The sequence below is a fragment of the Semicossyphus pulcher genome, unplaced genomic scaffold (assembly GCF_022749685.1).
Source record: "Semicossyphus pulcher isolate SPU_LCO1_2020_fin unplaced genomic scaffold, fSemPul1.0.p SCAF_3, whole genome shotgun sequence".
Classification (NCBI taxonomy): domain Eukaryota; kingdom Metazoa; phylum Chordata; class Actinopteri; order Labriformes; family Labridae; genus Semicossyphus; species Semicossyphus pulcher.
Genome location: NW_027211704.1, coordinates 29663579 through 29689113, shown reverse-complemented (window position 1 = coordinate 29689113; position 25535 = coordinate 29663579). Strand labels below are relative to the sequence as shown.

The 25535-nt window shown below is 39.9% G+C and overlaps 1 protein-coding gene across 1 annotated transcript; it reads right to left on the bottom strand.

The window, feature by feature from the left end:
- Positions 1-1413: 1413 nt before the first annotated feature.
- elk4 (ETS transcription factor ELK4) lies at positions 1414-19600 on the bottom strand. Its single transcript, XM_069678836.1, has 6 exons — positions 19435-19600; positions 13513-13727; positions 9759-10511; positions 9305-9544; positions 5923-6042; positions 1414-5080 (listed from the first exon to the last, which is right to left on the bottom strand). Exons 2-6 carry the CDS (start codon positions 13717-13719, stop codon positions 4982-4984), a joined length of 1419 nt encoding a protein of 472 aa, XP_069534937.1. The 5' UTR covers positions 13720-13727; positions 19435-19600; the 3' UTR covers positions 1414-4981.
- Positions 19601-25535: the final 5935 nt, after the last annotated feature.

The following is a 25535-nucleotide window of genomic DNA, read 5'->3' as shown; positions in this document are numbered from 1 at the left end:
CTGTTAAAATTACTGTAGAAAAACTCACTTCACATGCAACTTAAGTTGACTTAGAAAATTAATCGCTGAATACAAACAGTGAAAAGCAAAGCAGAAATGTGTAAAAAGCAGCAATTAGGAAACCAAAGTAACAGAGTAAATCTCGGATCCCATTGGCTATAGTCTGACGATGATATAGCCTCCGGGGACAGCAGTGAACATGTCGGGCGTGTAGCCAGCGGTTAACTACTAATTTAGCAGTAAACGACTTCTGGTTGAAGAATTCCTTTTCCGAGTGCTGCATTGCAAAAAAAAACCTGTTTTTCTTGTGATTGACTTTAATTAACAGGTCTTAAGTTTTAACATCATGAAGCAGATTAGTAAAAAGGAAAAAATGAAGCTTTGTCAGGTCTGTCCTCAAGAGGAGAAGAAAAGTACTTTTAAAATGCTCGTTTGTTGAACGGAGGTCGGATCGATCTGATGCATTCGAGGAAGTCAGCAAATCTGAACGCTGAACGGCTTTCGTGACACCGCGTCAGGGCATTTATCTCAGGTTGAATTTTAGTTACAGAGCGGATTGTTAGCTGAACTTGCTGCAGATATCCGTTTCGGGCCGCTAGTTTAGCTCAGTTGGTCGAGCAGGCGCCCCATGTACAGAGGCCACAGTCCTCTTCGCACTGATTGCAGGTTAAACTCCCGGTCTGTGATTAATTGGTGCATGTCATCCCCCACTCACCTCCCCATATTTCCTGTACATCTTCAGCTGTCCTAAAAGCAAAAAGCCAGCCACATTTCTAAGTAGAACCTGTAAATAGAGATTACAGAACAGTAAATACGAGGCATTTTTTAATACAAAATAAGAACAAGAGAATGTTTTGGGCCCCTGGATGTTATTTGGTTCACTTCCTTGCTGTGCGTCCATTAATCAACACTTTTTACTTCTCAGATATGTCTAACAACACAGAGATGGAAGAGAAGTCAAAGACACACGGCTCATGATCTGAGGATCAGTAAGAGACTCAGGGAATGATCAGACGACACAAAGGACAAAGTGTCTCTGCTGAGGAGGATGGAAAGGAACCATGGGATCAACAACCTCTGACATTCAAACATACCAGTGTGACAGAGCAGCACCTTTATCCTGGTCTCCTCCAAGGGAACAATTCTGACCAAAAGCCTAATGATCAAGCAGCTCCCTGGATGACCAATACTTGAATTAATTATTTTTTGCACAATCACCTTATGCAGAACACTAGAACTCTGCTATAGCTTGATTTTAAAGACCCTTTAAGGATGAACTATTGTCTTTTCAGAGACACAGACATGAAAGAAACATGACTCATACCAGCCTATTTATGGACTACTGTTGTGATTTCCTGTTGGTAAATGAAGCCATCAGACATAAAGAACACGATTCATGTCAGAATACAAAGCTGTGGTTAGAGGTCATTTATTATTGGTCTCACCTATGTCTTTCATTATAAACACTTCCTCTACACCTCTCACATATCATTACGCCACTTAAGACAAGCAGCTTGTAAACATTTGAAGAAGCATGAAACAAACAGAAAACTGGACAGAACAAAGCAGGAAATGTGTCGTTTCTTTTTCTAACCAGATCTAATTTTTCAAGGTAAGTTGAAGGAAAAAAACATCATAAGAAAATACAAACACAAAAAGTCTGAGACGCCTTGATGGAGGAGAAGTTTCAAATGGGCTCTATGGTTATTATCCAGCTATTTTATAGTTTTCCATCAAAGTTGCTGCAAAAATGCAAAACTGGCAACCAATTCAATCGGGCTCTTCTATAAATTCAAATAAATAAATATAGTATGGTAGTGCCTAATTACAAATCATTTTAAATCTTTTGATATATAATGTAAAAGATTACATTTACTGTATAAAATACCAAGTGCATAAATTTATCCTCCCTTTGGGGAAATATACATTTCTCAGTAAGCAAACATCAACAACATTTCGTCAAAGAGGAAATCTGCGTCTTAGAAAAGCGACACAATCCAATACTACAGGAACCCCGAAAGTTTAAGTGCAAACGTCCCATCACAACATCTGCATGTACAATATATCAACACCATATCAAAACACTTCACATACAAAACATGGATTCAGATTTCTCCCCATAAGGCTTTGATTCCTAAAAACAGCCAACGCCACAACGGGGCAGCCGCCTCCCAAATCCACAAGAGGAAAACAACATAAAGAAACACATGCACAAAGAGAACATTAAATCAGAGAACCCAAAATAGTAGATCTAACTATCTGGCCGTTACAAAAATAGAAATTAATCTTAAAATTCTATTGGAGTTACAGGAAAAATTGAAGGAGATTAAACAAAAATAAGACAGGTTTCATATATATATATATTTATATACTTTGAGTAAATTTGTTATCACAAACATTTATAAGCAGGTTAGAAAGAGACACGGCCTGATTAGATTTACTAACTCCTGTTGATGTATGTACAGTTATGCATCCTGAAGAACACTGCAGCACATTTAAGATCCTGCTGTACAAAGTCGTGGCAGACCACACGAGCTGCAGTGTACTTGCACATAAAACATCACTGTGAAGTTTTACTGCAAACTTCTGGGGCTGTGGTTTGGTCTATGCAAAGATATGGCATAAAAACATACAAGAATGCTGTCGTATTCTGTTAGTCCTGTGCTAACTTTTAAATGATAGAACTCCATCCACTTTTAGGAGATAACCTTGGGCTTGGCTGTGGTAAGGCACCTTATACACCATTGTAATGGACTGCAGGCTGCGGGGGTAAATGTGTGTAAGTTCAGTAAAAAGGAGCATGCGTGTCCCCCTACAAGATTCACTGGTCGTCCATCCCTGGGTTAGAAAGGGACACTTGGGTAAAAAAACACTTTAACATGTTCTATCCAAGTATCATGTAAACATGTGTGATGCACAATTTACATTTTTAACAACATAGAAATGTGGGATCTACCTCTTTAGTCTGTGTTATGGCTTCAAAGTCATTTACAAAACAGGTCTCATGGCTGATCATTTAGAGATGTTTAGGGTTTTTAGGGTAAGGAAGGAGCTTCAACACTCCAGAAGGTTTCTATAGTCCTCAGGATTAAACAATGATGTAATACAAACGGCTAAGGCTAGGCAAAGGTAAAAGCTAGCCCCTACTTTCTTGAGGTGCAGTCGCAGAGAGAGTAAATACAACATTAATTATTTTGCCAGTTTATGTACAAAATAAAAAATGCTGCTGATCTGTGGACAAGCAAGTGATAATCTTGAAGATTTTCATTTAAATAAATGTCTGTTAAGTCACTATCTATCACCGAATGAGGTAACACAATGGTGATTGAGCCAATGGCCCACTGATGAAAGCCTTGCATTTGCAGAATTTCAGACTGGGTGTCAAGCGGCGCCTAGTTAGACGCATTTTCCGTCACCCAGCAGTGGTTGGTCTGCCAGAGAGGGTAGGCCGAGCTAAGCGGCTGCTTTTCCAGTGTCTGCAAGTGTTGCGAGTAAACAGTAATCTACTATGGCTGAACAAACAAAGGTCGATGACTACAGATACAACTTCAAAAATAAGTGAAAATTCAAAGACAAAGGAACTAATTTGACGCTCGGATGAAGGCAAACAGTCAGCGGAAAGCGACCATCAGCGAGGAAAATCAAGAGTTACAACTGGAGGCAACTGTGGACGTCACACATGCAACACTGTCTGGATATCTGGAAGTGTGCTCCCGCAATGGCGGTTTATCGCCATAGGTGCCGCCAAAGAGAACAAAACTGAAATCTTCGAGATTACCACTTTAAAGGTTGTGTGTGATTTTGCTTTATAAGATATATCAGACTGTACTTTCAGGAATAGTTTGACATTTTGACCCTGGGTAAGAGCCAGGCTACTGTTTCACCGTTTCCAGTCTTGTCTCACTTTGGGCAGGAAAGATAACATTTTGTTCGCCAAAATGTCAGACAATTCCTTAAAAATGTCATTAATTCACACTTTTAATTTCAATGTTTTTAAGTGTTTTACATAAAAGCTACCTTTAACAATGTAAAGTGAATTTAAAAAGGCATCATCAGAGAAGAAATGAATACAGGATGTTTTGTTGTTTGCAGAGTCGACACACAGAAAGAGTTATGGCTTCATTTTCTTTCATTCCCACATGAAAGCTTACTGGCTGGAGGCTGACCAGACCACACTGGCTATCTGGCTTATTCTACTGTATATATGCATTAGAACAGTTACAAAAAGGGCATTACTCAAGGTTCATCTTGGCTTATGGCCACATGTCACGATAAGACCATCAAGGTAAAAGTCCCATTTGATATGGCGATACTAAGCCAACATTTCAGAGCAGCAAACAGTACACACTTAGGCAGGCAAGTCGAGGTTGAGAGCTGGGGACAGGATAGAAGTGGTGGCAGATTAATGGGTTAAAGCACTACCCTTCAACAAGAGTAAAATTCAAGGACAGAGCACAAAGGGGGACAGAATCATTGTCAGCTGAGGTTAGAAACAGATAACAAAATGTCTTTTTTTTGGCAGTAAGCCTGTCGCACAAGACAAGAAGGACAGTCTTTAAAAGGAAAGATTCAGATATCTGCAATATCACTGCTCTGTGTGTCCCAGTATGAAGCAGATTGTCGCTGCTGAGGGTCCAATCCACATGCAGCTACTGTTGCCATGGATATTCCTCCCTCATTTGAATTGTTATGACTGAGGATCCCAAAAAGCCAGACGTAATAAATCCATGAGTGCATAAGGAACAATGGCACCAGTGTGTATGAGTACAGGATAGCATCCATGGGGTGTAAATTGCAGATCCTCCCTAAAAACAGGTGATTGTAGTGCGAAAGTTTGTTGCAGTGAGCTTTTAAAGCACCGGAGTGATGAGGAATGGCAAAGACAGAGCTCCAATATAATTGTTCTGGATGTGGGAGAAGGAGATGGAGCAGGAGGGGGGGATTTCTGGCTGTCAGGATCCAAATGCTGTGGGGATTAACCCTATGTCTTCTGAGGGTCTGGGGAAATGGGACCTGGCGTGTTGGTCCCATCCAAACTGTGTACAGGGATCTGGAACTGAGGGGTGAGGACTGATGGAAACTGGAACAGAGCAGAAATGAGTGATTAGACGCTTTAGGCCCTGATCAGACAGGATGCAGTGCATGCAGTGAGAGGTGTCTTTTTCTAGCTGTTTGTAAGGCTGTAAGCATTTTGTGCACAGCTAATGCACCCTAAGCACCTTGTGTTTCGGCAAGAGATGAAAAAACACCAGATCTCATTTGCATATTTGCAATTTTCTATTTGAAATTATTGATGAATTACTTCCTGTGATTTCTCCTCTTTATTATGGGTCCCTTGTAGGGCTGGGCTATTAAGATCATCTTGATGTAGGGTCGTAACCTACAATTTATGTGGATAAACATGATACACTTTGGACATTTTTTCTTAATATAGATATATGTATTATGTAACAATTATATGGGATAGATTTGGATGTCTCAAAAGATACAAAGCTTAGTTTGAGCCAGTCTGCTAAAGGTAACATCCCATCCCAGACTGTTCGAGTAAACATAAATCCCACTGTTACAAGTCACAACACCTTCACTTTTTAGATCCTGTTGGTTTTTTCTACACTATATCTTTTAACGGGATCAGGACTTTAGTCATCAGATCTGTGGATCTTAAATGAACATTAATAATCTCTTTGTCCAGCTTACTATTTGGGAACAGCCTCTCACCTTCTATCAGAAGAAGAGCATGTGCCCTCCTGGGCTCCTAACTACTTCTAGAGAAACAAGTTTATCGATGAGTTTTGTAGCAAAATCACAGTATTCTGTGTTTGCCTTGCAACAGTGAAAGTAAATCTTTGTCTGGTGCCTGTAATAAGTATAAAGGAACACTCGATGAGAGCAAAAACAAGGCATAAGCTCCAATATACTAACTTGGAACAGGTGGGCTCCTTGGCGTCGTGTGGCTGGGCTGAGAGGAGCGACCGGGCTGAGCGTACTCCAGAAGTGGATGTTGGACAGCAGCGGACTTGGAGTAAGCAACAGAGTGGGAGTCTGTGGAGGAAAACAAACAAAACAGACTCAGTGTTATTGCATTAGAGCCTGACTAATGGAACAGCATGGCCGATAGTTTCTGATTTTAGATCAGCATTTATGACAGCAAGTCACGAGAAACTGCAGTAAAGAAATGCCAAAGTGGAAAAATTGTCTCCATGACAAAAGTTTGACAAAGAAAGTTTGTCTTTTAGAGAGCTCTTTTTCATCTGACAGTATCTTTGTCACAGTTCTTTAGAAGCACATTTTCAAGGATCCTTCAAAATCTGGTGATGTTTTTTGTTTCTGTTAAAAAGGGAATATCTGAAATGTTATTGTGTTCAGAGTTTTAAACTCCAAAATATTGATGTTGGTAACAGCCCCTAAAGGCTGGTATCGGTGAAGCTTCAGCATCTGTGAGACATTTTAAGACCCCCCACTGTCCTGGTTCCAGACCTCTGAAGTGTTCAGGAATTTAAACAGGTCTAGTGGTGTTGTGCCCATTGGTAAAAAGCCTGTCAACCAACCAGTCAACCAATTAAGAGAGGGTATGCCATCCTCCCACATAACTACGTAGCAACTTCCATGAAAAATGGAAACAAGGTGAATGAGATCATCTTGGATTATCAGTCAGATTATCATTGTGTGTCTACTCATGCTTATGAATGAATATGAAAAATCCTAAATGTCTCAGTTTGAGACACTAACTTTTGACGATGACAGAAACAGTGCATAGTTTATTAACTATTACTGATTTGGTGTTATATTAAAATGTACTGAAGACGGCAGCTTTACAAGCGATAAGTAGTTTTAATCTATATTTATCTGGATTAACCACTTAACCGATTAAGCGGCAATGCTTAAAGTCAAGTCTAGTGTAGCAGAGAAAGGAAGTCATACATATATGAGTTGACTGGCAGTCAACACAACACATTGTCTGAAACAGCAAATCTCAAAGACTCATAAATTCTATACATCTATTGTAGAGTCATGTAATCTCATCACAGGGATCAACAAGACACAACAACAAAAAAGAACACCTAACCAGATTACTGCTCGCACTGCTGTCACCTGCAGGTCAGAATCAGTGACTGCAGGAGGTTCTCTGTACACTGTCCTTTGTGGCTTGTCTATTGATTCCTTCATACATTATCATTTCAACACACTGGAAATCTTCACTGTTCCAAAAAGGAAATGAAAAGGCTAAAGATGCAAAATTACTGAAGAAATGAAGAAGTAAATGCTTGTACACCTGGTGAACAGATGGAAACTTTTAAAACACATGTAAGCTATTATTATTTCCTATTCTTTTATATGCCTATAAATTAAGTAGAATTATCTCATCTCTATTTACAGATTCTACATAGAAATGTAGAATCTGTAGGCAGGGACGTGGATTTCCCGGGAAGGCAAGTGTTCTGTTTGAACTAAGCTTGTAGTCCGAGTAATAATGACCAATCACGCATCAGCAGGCTGCGGCGTATGCAGGAAAAACAGTCCGTGAGGAGAGCAAAAGCAGGCGGAACGTAATGCGCCATAATGACATGCCGGCTCCCATCAGCGTCATCTGACGACGATTTAGCTTCCTATTAATCTCTATAAACAGCTAACAATCTATTCTAGATCTAAAATTTTACTTGATGAATTCCCTTGACGCTGTCACGAAAGCCGTTCAGCGTTCAGATTTCCCGACTTCCTCGAATGCATCAGATCAGTCAATAAATTAGCATTTTAAAAGTGTTCTTCTCCTCTTGAGGAGAGACCTGACAAAGCTTGAATTTTTACGTCTTACAAATCTGCATCATGATGTTGAAATTTCGGCAAAGGTAAGACCCGTTTATAAAGAGTAAATCACAAGAAAACGGTTCCTCTTTCTGTAACAATGCAGCACGTGGAAAAGGAAGTCTTGATGGGAAGTTGATTATCGCTTACCGCCCGGCACGTTCACGGGTGTCCCCAGGGGCTATATATTCTCAGGCTATAGCCGATGTGATCCGAGATTGAAAATAAGAAAACCATGTTTATAACTACATTATACATTTGGTATAGATTTGATATTTCTTAATCTAGATCTGGTGTGAGAAATGAGTAATACTCTCTCTAAAATAATATATGAATGAATGAGGATGTCCCACTATTAATTACAGCTCATCTATCCTCTTATGTTTTCATTGCATCTATAGCCCCTTATGCACTGCCAGTTCAAGGTGCGATTATTACATTCAGTCTTCTATGTAAAACGCACGGAGGCGTAATGGTGGGGAGAAGTTGTTCCGCCTCTGAGCCGGCAGGGAGGAACAGCATTGTGTGTGTGTATTTGAAGCACGAGTTGTTTATATCTCGCACAAGTTTTTCTTCCACAACACCAGAGCACTATGTAAAAACACACACTTTGGCGGCTTTACGCCGCCGTTGCTTGGTCCAATGTAAAATGGCAAAGGCAGCATAACGGTAGAGCTTCATTATGGCGCTGAGGCGGAACCGCAGTGTAAGAAGGGCTTTTGTTTTCCAATAGTATAAAGTTGGAGCTAAAACAGGAGGAATGGAAGCAACTGAAGCATGACACAAAACTAATGAACACACAGGAAATAAGCCTCAACAACCTGCATCGAAGGCTTGTATCATAATGCAAGTTTGACTGAGTCTGTCTGGCTCTTTACGGCCCCCCTGGCGAGGCTGGATAATGGGTCTATTATCAAGCTGGTTATTAGGTGGCTCAGGTAACTGAAGGTTTTTTAATCATGAGTTTGTGCAAATGAAACAGTCAGAGCTCTTGCATAAAAAAGTCAATCACAATCACAGCCAACCACCAGCTCATTTAAAATGTAATAAGATTTATCAGTGTTGCCTAGATGGCAATTAGGTTATTATGGAGGGAAAACTAAGTTTAAATAATCAATACCATCACCGCTTGACTAAAACAACCGTTAGTGCAGATGGTAAAAAAAATAAGCAATTTTTTTAAACGCTTTCAAACGCTTATAAATGAAGGATGAAAATAACTGTATTGGCCATATAAAACACATTTGGCACTTTTTTATGTAGTCCACAGTCAGTATGAAAAATATATAACAACTATCATTTCTGCTCCTCTGTCTTGTTATTAAAGAAACTGACCACAATGTTGGGTTTATAAACTACAAGGTGCTTAACATTATAGGTATTTGTTACATATTAAAAGGCTACAGTGGCCATATTTTGTCAACCGTCATTATATATTACTTGTACCTTCTGTTTTGTACTGGTTTTGTTTGTATAAATGTTGCTGCATCAATACTCTCACCTGTAGCATTGCTGGTGTGAGAGAGGCAGTAGGCAGAGAGGGGCTGCAGAGGTTCATGGGAGAGAAGTCAGAAGCGGTGACCAGCAGAGTTGGCGGGCTGATTTGCAGGACTCTGGGAGGCTTGCGTGTCTTTCCTGAGCTCTGGGTGCTGACTGTGGTGCTGCTGCTCACCGAGGATGAACTGGTTTCAGCGTCCACCAAACTGTTCTCCTCTCCAGACAAACCGATGCTGTTGTCCACCTGGAGGTTCAGTATTTGACATTATAGAGGAACAAGAAAGAACACAGACAAAAACATAACATTGTTTAGAATAAACAAACACGATTTCTATATGACATGTTTTTTCAGTTCCTGAATGACCACCATACATTATAAAAGCCTTTTAAAACACATTATCCTGTTACTACAATTAATGAACCATTATTTTGAGAGATGTGTTTGTATGTATACTTGCCTTCTCCAGTGCCTGGGTGTCTGCCGGCTGAGAACATCCAGACTCCATATCACTGTCAATCATCAGCTCCTGTGAGGAGTCAGGCACTACGCTTGGGGACGGGCTGGCTGAGGTCAGGTCTGGTATGCTGAACGTTGGTTCCGATGGACGGATGTGTTCAAATGAGTAGACGGACTGGGGTGGCAGGGAGGAGTGTGTGCTGATGTCTTCAACCCTTGTGGGCAAAGCTTGCAGAGAATCCAAGTGGTTGGACATGAGGGTGGGCTCTATGACAACCTGAGGAGGCGGTGCTGGTGCTGGCTTCAGAGGGGTGTTTCCAAACTTGATGACGGATGGTAAAGCAGATGGCTGTTGCTGCTGAGGCAACTGCTCCAGGCTCTGGGCTGTGGCAGTGACACCTCTCTTGTCAGCCATCTTCTCTGCTGGGTTCTCTATTTTGATGGACTTGAAGAGCTGGCGTCCATTTTGCAGCGAGTTGAGAGTAAAGGATGTGTAGAGGCCAGAGTGGATGTAGTCATTACGGTTTGACTGCTTGGTGCTGGAGCTTAGAGCTGCATTACTACCTCCTACCTTGCTGTGGTCACCAGAGTCATCCTCCTGCAGGGTGCTGTCTCCTCTCTTTGACAGGGGAGGGATGCCCCCTGCACCCACATCCCCGCCCTCGGTTCGGGTAGTAACATCTCCTTTCAGGATGTCAGGATAGGACACAAAGCGATAGACGAACTTCTGACCATTCACCTTCTTTATGATGTTCTGGAAGAAACACAGAAGCAATTTAAGATCAAGATATGTTGGAAATGTTTATATTCTTGCGCATAAAATAAAAAACGTTTTTTAGACAGAAAACAGCCAGTGTGAGCAGAAACAAGACTTTTCTTTATGTACCATAGTTTGCCTCTACTAAAGAGGCACAAGGAGAAAAAAATAGAAGAGTGAGACCACAGCAAAGCCTTGTGCGTGGGACAGCTCTGTCCTTCCTGTCTGTACCAGACTAGCAGCCACACTAATGCTGCTGCCAAACATACCAGAGCAGCCCTGCCCAGAACGCCCACAGGGTCAGGCTCTGCTTCTGTCAAACCACAGTCAGAGTGGGAGACTGACGGCACTCTCCCCCTCTGTTGCTTGTCTCTAAGCAGGACTTTGACCATCCTGAGGTGCAATTAACTTGTGTTTTGCTATGTACTGTGCACTCTTTGGAGCAGCTGTCTGAAGGAAACTCCCACTACCTCAAAACATGTGTGGTTATGCAACTTGGGCTTCATGTAAAAGGCTTAATTATGACTGACGAATAATGCTAGACCAACAGATTTGAGAGGGAAAGATGATCACAGTCAAATAACTGTATTAAAGAACATTTTCTTTTATTAAACATGAAAGACCAATTCTAGCACTGAACACTGCAAAAATACAGAACAAACACATATGAGAAAGTTAAACAAATGTCAATGCGATAACATTAACGGTCATAAACAATAGCTCATGGTTCACTGCTCTCTAGTAAAGTGAAGACAGCAGTAGTAGTGCACTATATTCCGGTTTGCATGTTTAAGGGGATACTTTAAACAGAAAATGGTTAAGACTGAAATTTCAAGTATTGTAAAGGCAACTACTAGTTGTTTATTTTGAGATATACAAACAAAACAGCTTGGTTTACTCACACATTAGCTTCTACTCAGCATATGAAGTATGAAAGTAGCCATGTTGTAAAGGGCAGTAAAATATGGGAATGTTGTTTATTAACCTTTCACCAGTGCATCTCAACAAACAGGTAACAACTTCCTTTCCCTGAAGTAAAAAACATTGCCAGTAAAAGCCCAAATTTGATGGCCTTTAGCACATGTTAATTCCATTATTCCAACATAAATCTTAATTGCAGGCATGATTAAAGAATGAACATTAACTTTAACTCATTATACACTTCCAGTTCAAGGCGGGATAATTACTGTTACGTTATGTCTTCTATGTAAAACACACGGAGGTGGAATGGTGGGGCGAAGTTGTTCCGCCTCTGAGGCAGCATTGGAGGTAGTAACAGAGGCAAAACAGAGTCTGTGTAAACAGCGGAGCCGGCAGGGCGCAACAGCAACGTGTGTGTGTGTGTGTGTGTGTGTGTGTGTGTGTGTGTGTGTGTGTGTGTGTATATTAGAAGCACGAGCTGTTCACCTTGCGCACGTTTTGTTTCCGCAATGCCAGAACGCTATGTAAAAACACACACTGGGGCAGCTTTAGGCCGGCATTGCTTGGTCCAATGTAAAATGGCAAAAGTTGCATGACGGCGAAGATCGTTACAGTGCTGACGCGGAACCGCAGTGTAAGAAGGGTTCAAACTACATAACAATCCAAACCCAAAATAGGTACCTAGCATGACTTGGTTATTAAATGACCTTTGACGAGTATGACATAAGCTGTATAATTGGTCCAAACAGTAAAATAACAGTGTGGGTTTGTAGCCTACATTTGAGTATTACCCTGTCTTTGTTATCAGTGCCAATGTTGTTTTGACTTTGATTACTTTACTATTGTAGGTCCTGGTGCTGTCCCAGGCGGCAGCCTGCTAGAGTCACTCCTCGTTGTCTGTGTCTGTTATTTATTGTATTTGATATCTTTTACCTTCTTCGATTTTCTTTTTTATGAAAGTAGTTATTTACTTTTTGGCTTTAAAATGAATAACTGTCAATACTACTGTCAATTTAACTGCCACCATTACTTCCTGCCTACTTCTGTAATAACTATTGTAATAGTGTATTAACCCATACACTTTATATTTTATATTTTCACTGATATTCAAGTTGTTTTTTGTATTTCTCTTACTTGTACGGTATTTTTTGGAGCTATCTGGCACTATAATTTCCTTCGGAATTAATAAAGTTCTATCTTATCTTATCTATTTTGTAAAACAATTAGGATAACTGTCTGCTATCTAGTGGGATGGACACAACCTCTCAGCTGAGCATGCACACATTTTCATATAGAGCAAGTTGTAATGTTACCGTAACAAAGACATGTTTGTCTTTCATGTTGCAAGACTAGTGTTTCAGACTTTGGCTTCGGGTAGAAAAAATGTTTACTTTTTGGAAGCGCAACATGTCAATCGACACTCTTTGTAAGAATCAAGAATGATATAATAATGTACCTTGTATGACTTAAATGACTCATCAGCTGTTCTTTTTTGTAGAAACTTCTATTTTTATTTTGGATACTTAAAATAGATTAAAAAAAAAAGATTTCCAGTGTGAAAAGGGGCCGACTTTGGTTAATGGAATCAAAGACAGACTAGCAGAAACATGTGACTCAATTTAAAGCTACAGCCCACCAACCACATTGTGGCCAATCCACCAGTCTGGAGGTTGTTATGGCCAACCATATTCTGACATAATTCTGTCCACAACATCCAACGATGAAAAGGCTGTAATTGGTCCAAAGATTGACAAAGTTGAAGAACACCACATGCATATAGTTTGGGTCAGGGCTAGGGAGGCTTGGTGGTTAGTTAGGGAATAATATGTCCAATAGGGTTTCCTTTGGGAATGACAAGGCAAGGAGATATAAGAAATCCAGAATGTGTGAGGGGTAGAAAAACAGCTGGCTGATGGTTGACCCAATATTGCTCTTGTGGTGATAGCATAATTATTGTGCTATGTAAAACTTAAAACAACACCAGGACTGAGCTAAGGTATAAAATACAAGGCAGTGACTCTCAGTTACCAAAAACCCACTGCTTTGTCCTACAGGAGGGAAGAGTAGATGAGTTTACCTTGTCGTAGTAGTATCTGAGGGCCCTGCTGAGTTTGTCATAGTTCATGTTGGGCTTGTTCTTGCGGGCTCCCCACAGCCGGGCCACCTCCTCAGCCTGCAGGAGTTTGAACTCCCCTTCCTCATTGGTCCAGCAGATCAGCTTGTCATTACTGGGATCCAATAGGAGCTGGAGAAGGAACTGCCACAGGGTGACAGAGTTGTCCATGTCTCTCACTAAAGAAAACAGAAGTTGGAGAGGAGAACAATCATAATGTTAATAAATCACAGAACTGCTGTTCACCCCATAACGATGTGCAGTATATGTACACTACTGTAAATTCAGATTATTACGACAGCTAGTTTGACAAAGTGCTGTAATTTAGTTCTTGATGTATCCGCACTGCTCTGACTTGTTTCATTTAGTTACTGAACTGAAGAATGGGTGCAAGCTTCAGCATACAGTATGTGCACAGATAGCAGCCCACAGAAGCACAAATAAATGCAGTATATGAGTAAGTCAGTACACAATGTAGATTACAAGAAAGTGCACATGTTAACAGTATGAGCACATGTTGTAATGAATGTAAATAGTTATCTAACAGCCAGTGAATAAGAGGCTGTTTTACAGGTCCAGGTGCACCGTCTTGTAAAAACACTATTCAATCACATGGTTCCCACATTCCAGCGAGATAATGCCACCATACATCCTGGGAAATTAAATCCAGAGTGATTACATTAACAGCTGGATGGAGCCAAAAGCTAGACTTCCACCTTCATTATCCCGTGGTAAGCTAAGGTGGGTATTAAAGGCTATTCAGATGGTAAAAAGTGAAACTATTCCTGTTAGGCTGATGCTTCCCAAAACTGTCATATATGTAGACCTGCTGCCACATTGTTCACATAAGCCAATTACTCAGAAATAAGAAATAACACCTCATATAAATACCTGTCCGCCTATAAAATGTGGCACTGTGATGTGGCTACTGTTGATTCCTAGTAGAAGCTTAACATCTTGTTCACATCTGGCTCTCAAAGAGTGGCAGAACACCATATGGTATGAAAAATGGTAAGCCCCCTCACAGTGACAGGTAACAAATTATCATGAAGAAGTTGATTTAAACAAAAGAGGCTGAGGAAAGACATTCAGATAGACCCTGCTAGGATAATTATATTGACAAAAGGGCTATATCCCGAAGAAAATAATAGCCTAACACATATTTCCTATGTATTCTATATTCATTACAACAGCACCAAATAATATCACAAAGAAACTTTGACCTGCTTAGGCTGACTATGTTCTTGCTCAGAAGGTGTTATACATAGCCTATTTTAGCAATGCAATCAATTTTCTATTTTTCTGATGTGTTTTTGAATGACGTCATTTGAGAAATTCTATAGGCCTACATATTTTAATTTCATTTCCGAGCCTCTCCTCCTGAAACAAACAAGCCTTATTGCCATTCAAAGGTTAGACCTAAGCCACGATTGGCTACGTGTATTTGGAGTGACCGCGTAGCCCCTTCCCCACATCGACTGTCCCACGTGGGTGGGCAGCCGCACTGCACTGTCACTCCAAAGTTGTAGAAAACATGGCTGCTCTATGATAGGTTATTCTGCCTGATGTACAAGCCAGAATTGCCAGGAGGTATCGGAATGGTAAGTTGAAATCTTGACAACTACTTGACTACAAGCTAGTGCAAGAAGGCAGCCTGAGGTGAATGACAGTGAATGACGATTGGTCGGTTTCAGGGAAAGCAAGGTTCTAACTAGAAACCTGCAGCCATTCTGAACAGCCTATTTCAGAGGCGTCCTTTTTAAAAATGTCATTCTGGATAAACTGAATTATGCAGTTTTCACTTTTTCACTGTGAACAACAAACTGCCAAAATGTGACACCCTTGCAAAATATGAGAATATCTATTCAAAACGTATGGCCCCTTTAAATGAACAGGGTGGATAGTGAAGACCTGCCAATACAAAAACTTTTACAACAGACTTTTTATTGGCCAAAATTTAAATGAATGCATGTCACATACGGACGTCATTATGCAGGCCTACTGGGGCCTGTGTTTAGTATTGCACTACTTTGTTATTTTTTTTCTTCACAACATCCAAAAAGATGACCAACACAATTTTGGGGAAATTCTTGCTGCAAAGGTGCTTGGATTGCACTATGACAGCTAACCAGCCTTCATTGAGTTAACTGAAAGAGTCACTGTTTTTTATGAGATTGCATAGAATATTATACAAAAAGAAAACCTTTGCTTACTGTATTAGATAAATGGGACATAGGGACGCTGATTATTTCAGGTTCACGCTTGGTCTCAGCAGCATGCTAGTTTTGTTGCATCCCACCACAAACATTAAAAAAGGCCTTATGAGATAGAATAATTAAAGCCCTGATTAACATATTAGCTCATCCAACACTCCATCTAATCCATTGCCTTTACTGATCACTGCAGACCGACTGTTTGTTTTGTATTCTTAACTCACTGAGGAAAGTAGAAAACTGGAAATTTCAGACTGAAAAATCAACTCCTTTTTGAACAATTTCATGCTTGAAAATCTTTCACACCCAAATCCAATATGCACCTTGACCAGGCCAAAAACAGCAGGGCTAACTGGTGCCTTCTACACGAGTGTCTCAAACAAGTCAACCTAAACTTCTGCAAGGAATGCAATCCCTCCCGTCTGTCATTTCAGGTAGGTGCAACTCTCAAAGGTCACATGAGGCTTCTTATTTCTCTATTTTGTTCCTCGTCATCCCCTTTGTCCTCTATCCTGTCACCCTTGAATAGATCTCTGTTCACCACCATGACAGATGTTTCAACTTCTAAAATGCATCTCCAGAAGAGAGGAGTAAGGAGAGAACAACAGTTATGAGCAAGATGCACGGTTGTATCTTGTGTGGCACTTTTTTTTGGCATTCGTGATGTTATAAAGAGGCGGGACACAAAGTTGGGATATATAATATACAAAAAGTTTTCATTAACACTGTGATGCTCATCTGATGATAGTAGGGATGGGGACGAATACTTGAGTACTCATTGTTAACGTCATTATTCGAGTAACGTTACACTACTCACGCACCCATGCATGTGTTGTTTTAGGCTAAAGCAGTTTAACTCAGTTACATGCACCATGTCAGCTGTGACCAGGAAAAGTGATGTCTGGAAGTACTTTGACAAAAAAAGACGATGATAATGTGTTGTGTATGATACGTGGTGTTAAACTTGTATGTCATAGAAATACTAGTTTGATGCTTACAGCACAAGGAGAAGCCTGTGGAGACAGACAACAGGCAGTCTCGCATCACATCATTTGCTAGCCCTGTTAGCACACAACGTTGTGAGGATACCAGAGTGAAGATTGACCTACTAATAACGGACATGGTGACTGTAGATATGCTCCCATTAAGCGTTCTGGAAGGAGAAGGCTTCCGTGAGCTGATGACGTTTGTTGAGCCGGAGTACAAGCCACCATCACGCCGGACAACAGCTACTAGAGTGGAAAACATGTGAGGTACGTGTTCAGCAACACAGAGCAGAAGTCCACACAGTCCCCTACCGCTGTGACGTTTGACAACGGAATGTAACAACAACGTTAATTGAAGGGCCTGTTAAGGTTGTTTAATGCATTTGAAATTGCATTTGCTTTCTAATGTTGGCCATTTATTTACATCAATGTGAATGTGTTAGATAGTAATGTTCTCTTACAGGCATATAGCCTACTATTTCCAGGCCGGGAGGTCCGTGTCTGACGTGTGTTTTTTTAATGGTAAAATATAAAATTTGCGAGTACGCGATTACTCCTTCATGAGGTAATTAGATTACTCGAATATTGAGATTACTGGAAATGCCCATCCCTAATTCATAGGTGAAAAAACAAAAACAAAGGGCAGATTATGCAGCTGTACCACACAAAATTAAATTAATTACGGATTAAAATGAATGCGCTGATGTTTCATTTTCTTTAACACTCTTTCCCTCTGCTCCTATCTCTTCCTTGCACTGGCATCACAGGTAGGAGGGACTGAGACAGGAGGAGGGGAGGCAATAAAAAGGTCTGGTATAAACAGAGTTTGAGAAAAGGCTATAGTTTCTTGTTTTCTAGGGCAAGGTGTGATGTTCTTTTCAGCAGAAGAAGGGCTACCTGCAGATAAAAACAGGTGATAGATGAGAGGGTTCATGCTTTGAGGAACGATGTCTCATATAAGTAGGCCCACCCCTTGTCTTCAGAACAGCTTCAGTGCTCCTTGTCCTGCTGTTTCCCTGCATCTAGACTGCCTGTAATTGTCAGACAGATGAAAAAGAAGTAAACGGACTCCCCATGAGCTGTTGTTGGAGCCTTCAATTTCTTAAAATTGAAGGCTAAGCATATGTCCTGATATCTGTTGCGTAGAGCATGGGTTCCCAACCACCTGGCAACGGACTGGTACCGGGTCTTGGGTTGTTTAGTACCGGGCAACGAAAACCCAGTCTCTGACATGTTCCAAACATACACAGATTACACTGGAGAGAGGATGCCCGCACCTGATGGCTCTCATCCTGGATCACCTGTTGACAGAGTTTGAGAGATTCTTCCCCTCTGCAAAGAACCCACAGATCAGGAATGAGTGCCGAACCTTCATCTCTCACACCAGTACAAGAGGACAAAGTACTGGAGTTAAAAAAACAATGAGGACCAAACTCTATTCGCATCCCAATCTATCCCATCCGTCTGGATTAAATTAAGGGAGAACTTGCCACAATGATATTGAAGACATTGTTGCCATTCCCATCAACATATGTGTGCCGGATTTTTCAGCTCTGACCACCACCAAAGCAAGCCTCCGCAGCAGATTGGATGTTAGAAACACACTGCCCTTGTCACTCAAAAAAATAACACCATGCTACGACCACCTTGTCTACAGAAAACAGGCTCAGGGCTCACATTGACGGTGAGTTAAAAGTTGTGACTTTTTGTGTGTTGTACAGTAGTTTCTGTGGCATTTTGGTTTTAATATGCTTCATATATTGAAATTGACAGTGACATTAGAATTGATATCGGTATAAGGTATAAATGTGTGTGAATCATTAGTAGATCAGTTACCTTGCATGGCACAGAATCAGTGTATGAATATGTGTTTGAAAGGGTGGCCTAAAGAGAAAGGCTCTATAGAAGTGCAGCCAACTTGCCGTATACATAGCCTAGGTTTTATGTAAAATACCCTGCAAATCACACCCCAACTACTGAGATGTTATCCACACAAGATCATTATTTTCACCAAGTTAAATTCCATTTTAAACAAGCTGTATGTGACTTGTGCTCTCCATGTTATTATCTGTCAACAAGTGTGTGTGTGTGTGTGTGTGTGTGTGTGTGTGTGTGTGTGTGTGTGTGTGTAAGCTTCTTATGGATACAAGTAAATCTGCCCAGATTCATCCAGACCTGCTGGTATGGGGACACACCCCCTTCACACACAATCTGTCCCAAACTGTCATTTTAAAACCGGTGATATTGGGGTAAAAATAGGACAGCGTCAAAACTGCTGCCAGAGAATAAGATAACAGATGAACGTTATGTAACGTCCCACATTAGCAGCAAACGTTATCTATGAAGCAATGAGATATCCAAGGCTAGGTCAAATCAGTCATATAACATGGGTTATTCATGCGCTCTGACTTGAGTGACTGGTTTCCACTGTCAGAGAGCCAGGCACCCACACAGAGCAAAATAAAAGACCACTTGTTGATGAACAACGATAGTTTCGTTATCTTCAACACAGACAATCAGTCATTTCCCAATAGTATAAAATCCTAGTGTCACCCCCAAATGCTAAACCTTTTGTTTAGCGTGTCTGTAAACAACAGAGGAGCCAAACAAATCAGGGTATTTACGTTTAGTTTGCTAACAGTAAGATAGCTGTGAGCTAGCTTCGTTAGCTTGTATGCTAACATTACCTCGCTCGCAGAGCCCGCTGAATTTCCGAGTCGTCGAGCCGCGTCGAAATATTCCCCAAACATCGCTGGAAAGCTTTCTATTGTGCCATAGCTCAGTAAACAAGTTTTTAATAAAGTGTCAACAAAATACCTGGACATAAAATACATTAAACTGCCTTGGGCTCTCACAGGCGATATATCCTTTAGAGAAGAAAAAAATGTTGCATTCAATGTGACTCGTTTACCACAAAATCGAGAACCGTCGCGTTTACTCAGAGACAAAAATGGGATTTTGTGTGCAAATAGCAGGGGGTTTTGTAAATCAGAAATCATGCCGCATTTTCTCTTATTATTTAAACCAATGTAAATGTGGAAAAATGGTCTTTGGTCATACACTTTTTGTTATCGTGGTTATCACCACACCTCAAAGCAGTGACAGCGATGAAAGAATAGATAATTTAAATTTTGATTAAGGTTATTAAGGTTTCGCTATGTAGGCAACACAACTGTCGTCGTTTCACTCGTTAATATGGCTTGCACGTGCTTCTGGCATACAGGTTACATATGATAGCAGCACGTCCTGGAAGAGAAAATAACTACCTGTTTTCTCCTCTGTGTATGCCTTTCAAATTTCCGTTGCTTCTGAAAGCACGCAAATCTGTCATTTAACTCGCTGAGATCACTTCCTCTCTCGTTTCGCTGGTTATGTCTTTTATTTTGTTGTTACTTTCCCACCCACTTACAAATTTCCCAGAAATAAAATATAGCAGTGTGTGATGACTCTTACTTACACGATTTGCTATTTATTTGTCTAGTGTAGGCGTTTGGTTTATAACGTGTAGCCACCTATCTAGGCGTCTAACTATTATTATACGAAATCAAAACAAGGAAATAACATCGTTTATTAAATATGATAAAGCTTAACTTTTTAATTACACAAACTTGTGTAAAGATAAATATTTTCTCTGAAGAGCAAACGACTAAAGCTGTGTCAAATTGCAGTTAGTCCAACAACTAAAGTGGAGTGCTTATCGATTTATTCAGCACTTTAGAATCAGAGTCACTGAAAGACCTGTTTGCACCTATGGGAAATTATCCCAGTAATGAAAAGAATGAAATCAAACAGGTGGGCGGGGAAGCTGCCTAATGCCTGAGCAGTATACTACCACACTGCATTTCACATGTTTTCATTCTCATCTTGATTTTCGATTTATCCAGCATTGGTCTGGAGGGGTCACTTGTCTAGGCTATCACGCACAACTGGTAAATCCCCCTTTCTGGATTTGATGCAAAATATTTAATGGAATTGTAGAGGAACTCATTAACTTGCAAACTCAATCAAGATTTAATACACTGTAAATTCTAACAAGTTTACTTATAAAAAAAAAAGTAAGTACTTCCTCACTTAAGGAAAAGTAAGTAAAATAACTTAACTATGTCAAGTTGTGTGAAATTATCATGTGTTTAGAATTAACATGCATTATTTGCTGTACTTTTTAAAATATGTGAACACTTAATGTATCCAAGTAGCTACACTGTAAAATCTGATAAGTTTAACTCATACCATTTGAGAACTCTTTCATTTATTGTTAAGGTAACTTAAATAAATGAAGTAAACATACCCATACCATTCAGTGTATGCAACTTAAAACGAGTATTCTGAACTTATCAATTAAGTAAGATGAACTTAGTTAAGTAGTTTATCTCAACTTAAAACTCTCTTGTGTCTACACATTTCAATTGAGGAAACTGATTACTTTAAACCTTTGAAGTTGTATTAACACAAAACTCCAACACTTTATTCAGTTCAATGCTGTACAGTGACAACATGCACTTAGCCACACAAGGTAAACATTTCAATGTAAAGAATTATTCACAGCTCCTGAGATGAACTGAAATACTTAAGATTTCATGTTACAATCTATAAGAAAAAGGTGTTTAAATATTTTTTATTTTATTTTATTTTTAAAACCCTTTTCTTTATTATTATCAAAATGCACCATTCACTTTATTCATACACTACAGTAATTTACTGTTGACTAATTAAAAATAAACAAACACTGGTTCTACATATTAAACACAGCAGTGAGATACTTTTAAATGCAAAGGGATGGTAAAGTAACTGGACTGGTGCATCCACACAGATTCATGCTGAAGCTGGTGACTACAATGTTACATGCTTAGGATGTTGGTAAAAATCTATTTATTTAAGACCGTCATACAAGTATTAAGTAATGAGTTGAATAAAAAACGCCCTTATCCAAGAAAATGCATGAGGCAAGTGTAAAGATGCCACAACCAAATATTTAAACAACACCACAATAGAGTAAAGAGTTCATGTTATTAACAGTTTGAAACACAAACAGAAATATGGTCCGAATTTTATTTTAATGGTTAATTTTAAGTTTCGGAGTTTCATCGTTTTGAAACATACAGATATAAAACTTTTTATGTTCACGCCGACAGGTAATTTAGAGTAACCAATTAAGCATGTCTTAGGACTGTGTGAGGAAGCCAGAGGGATCCCACACATGCACGGGGAGAACATGCAAACTCCAAACAGAAAGGCCCACTTCATCCGAACCTAGGAACCTTCTAGCTGTGAGGCGCCAGTGCTAAGCATGGCACCACCGTGCAGCCCCTGTAATTGTCTGATTTTTAAAAATTAATTTGGGAAAGTATTTGGAAGGGGAAATGAAATTGACCACCAAGAGCGTTAACAACATTAGCAATGAGCAACAGCGGCAAGGAAAAACTTCCCTTTAACAGGCGGAAACATTGGACAGAACTGGGCTTTGGGTGGATGGCCATCTGCCTCGACCAGTTTGTTTGGGTGGTTTGGGGGATATTTTTTTTATATATGGAAAGGAGTTGAGAGAGGAGGGGGGATAGAAAAAGGAAGATGAATGGGATAAGGGAGATGGGGGGGGGGTAAAGAAGGGGACAGGTAGATGGCTGGGATTCAGCTGGAATGGCTGAAGGAAAGGAGGGGGGAGAGAGGGATGGGTGAAGGGGGGTGGAAAGAGGGAGGAGGTGAGGGAGACGGAGATTGTTGGGGTGGAAAGGATGGAGGATGGGGTGATGGATGGAGGATGGACAGAGGAGGGAGAGGTCGAGGATGACAGAAGACAAGGATGGAAGGAGGGAGAAGGGGGAGGAAAAGGAAGAAAGAGGAGGAGGATGAAAGGAAGGAGATGAGGGAGGAAGAGGAAGCTACTGTTGCTTGGCCTCGGACAAACAACAAGCAGCTTCCTCCATCTTCGTGTCCTTATCACCTTTCTTCCTTTTTTAACTTTTGGTTTCTTCTGTTCATCTGCTCATCCTTTTCTTCTTTTCCCTTCTCCTCCTTTTCTTTTTGTTCCTTCTCCTCCTTTTCTTTGCATTTATTCTCTTCTCTTTCTTGTAGTTTCCTCTGCTCCATCTCTTCCTTTTCTTTTTGTGTCTTCTCTTTTTCTTTTTGTTGTCTCTCCTTGTCTTCTCTTTTATGTTTATTTTGCTCCATCGCTTCTCTTTCTTTTGGTTTCTTTATTTCCTTCTCATCCCTTTCTTTCTGTACTTTGAGCTTCTTCTCTTCCTTCCTGATCCTTGTTTTCTTGTCCTCCATGTTCTCCTCTTCGATGTTTATCTCTCCATCTTTCATGTCCTCATCTTTTTTTTTTCATCTTTACTGTTTCGCTTTCTTCTCTGTCTTTCTTTTTTCTTTCACCAGCTCCAATAAATAAAACAATTTCTTTAATCCGATATACTTCAGTATTTTGCTGTTACAAAATGTTACTGCATTTAAAAATTCTTGACACGTGTTTTTAAGCTTCAACAATAACTGCAGAGAGACAGCAAATTATACATTTTTTAACTATTAATTCTTAATCGTAACAAGCATAACCATAGCTACCACAAACACAATACACAATGAATCTTCTAAACTGTGCATAACTGACAAGCAGCTGTAAACTCTGCACATTTAAAATGTTAGCAGTCATAAAACAATTGATATAATTATCCAAAAACACAAGGGTAGCATTTAAAAAAACACTTTGAATAGAAACAACCAAATGCAAAAAATGGTGGCAAACAACTTATTTCCAATTAATTGCAGTAAGGGTAGTACATGCAGATGAAGGATGTTTGGCTTTCCTCCATGTTCAGCGCCCGGAACACCATTAATCTCTGCATATACTACCCACAGTGCAATGACACAGAGCCGTTTGAGAATCTGCAAAGTTTCACTTTAAGTATATTTTATGGAATTTGGACCAAGCATCCTCATCCATAACAATTCTATTTGAAACGTATTCAACCTTTATAACTTCTTTTAAAAGTACTTACATCAAACTACTGCTTACATGAACGTCTTCATAACAGTGTTGTCTCCTTGCTTATTGACTTAGCTCCTAACTTTAGTTGTAGGTTAGCTTTAGCTCTCTTAAACTTGTTGTAATTGCAACCTTTTGTGAAAGAGGCTTATATGTTCTTCATAATCCTTGTATATATATATATATATATATATATATATTTTACCAATACACCAATACTTTTACAATACGTTTTTATTCAGTGTAATGGCCTTTTTTTCCACAGATGACATTTTGCCTTCTAACAGGAGGAAAAGCATAGGTGTTAATAGTAACTTTAACAATGGTTCTGTTCTATTCAGGTGTCTGATAAAGCCATGACAGGCAGTCAGGATGCCATGAAATTGAAGCAGCTAAATGGAATACAGCCATCACTAATGCTAGTATAATACTACAATACCCTTTTCCTACTGTGATATGCTAAAAAGTCTTCTGTGAAAAAGGCCTATATGCCTGTCGAAAATAAAAAAACAACAACAAATATCCTTTTAAAAGTTTAAGTCTTATAGCTCCAAGAGAGCAAACCATGCTTTCAATCGTAAAGACAATCTCATCATTGTGCATTTAAAATGCAAGCAGGAATTTTGATGGCTCAATTCTACCTGAATTTAATAAATAAGAACTGTTTAGGGGTTTGTGAATGGCAAATGTATACTACATTAAGCTACGTGTGTTATGTAGTAACCTAAATAGAATCAGTGCCATGGCCTATGGGCAGACAATTGCAACCAGAAACTCCTACTGTGATGTATATATCATCAAATGTAAGATAAGGCAAAATATATTTCCCTTTCTCAAACACACACATACATAAACAGAAACACAGAAACCCACACACACACACACAGTTGTCCTTCATTTTTTCTGTATTTTTTTTCTTCCAGAGTGGCTAAAGCATGGGTTGGCCTATCTTTATCTGGCCATTTAGATTTTTTTTTTTCTCTTGGTGACTTTTTCCTGAGCAAATGTTTGTGTTCTTACTCCTATTTACTGACCGACGATTAAATACATGTTTGATAAACACTGAAGAGGCTAACAAGCCAGCAATAGCGAGCACAGTATACCTGCTACTTAGTGCTAAAAATAGATATCATTACAATAATACTCGCATTTAACTCACCGAAAAGCTGGAGCACAGTCTTTTTGCACAGCCAGAAAGTCCCATAAATCCCCCAGAGAGAGACAGATTATTTGTCCAAATGTTGAATGATAAAATCCCCAAAAGGCTCCAACAACACAAACAGGTGAAGTTAAGTTCAGTGACTTTGTGTCTGTGTCTGCCAGCAGCTCCCACCTGTCACTTGAGTGAGGCGGCTACTATGATTTAAAGCTTAATATAATTAAAATGTGTGTGTAATAAAAAAAAAATCAGCCCCCGTACGTACGTTATGTTGAACAATAAAATTAGCTATTTATAACAAAACAGTGGACACTTGAGGAACTGCAGTTTTTTGCACTTCCGCATGGGCTTCATTTTTCAACACCGGAGGTTGCTGCTTGTTTATAAAGTGCCAAAAAAGGCAATGGATGGGCCAACAAACATGTTATGTGCAAACTGCATGTACATAATTTAACTGATGTAACTAGTTTGTGGTTAGACCTCAGCCATGACTGGCTGACAGTATAAGAAGTGACGGCATAACCCCCCCCCCCACGAGGGATCGGCCACACTGCACTGTCACTCCAAAGTTGTAGAAAACATGGCTGCTTTAGGATCGGTTATTTGGCCTTATATGTACGAGCCAGAATCGCTAGAACGTATGGTAGGTT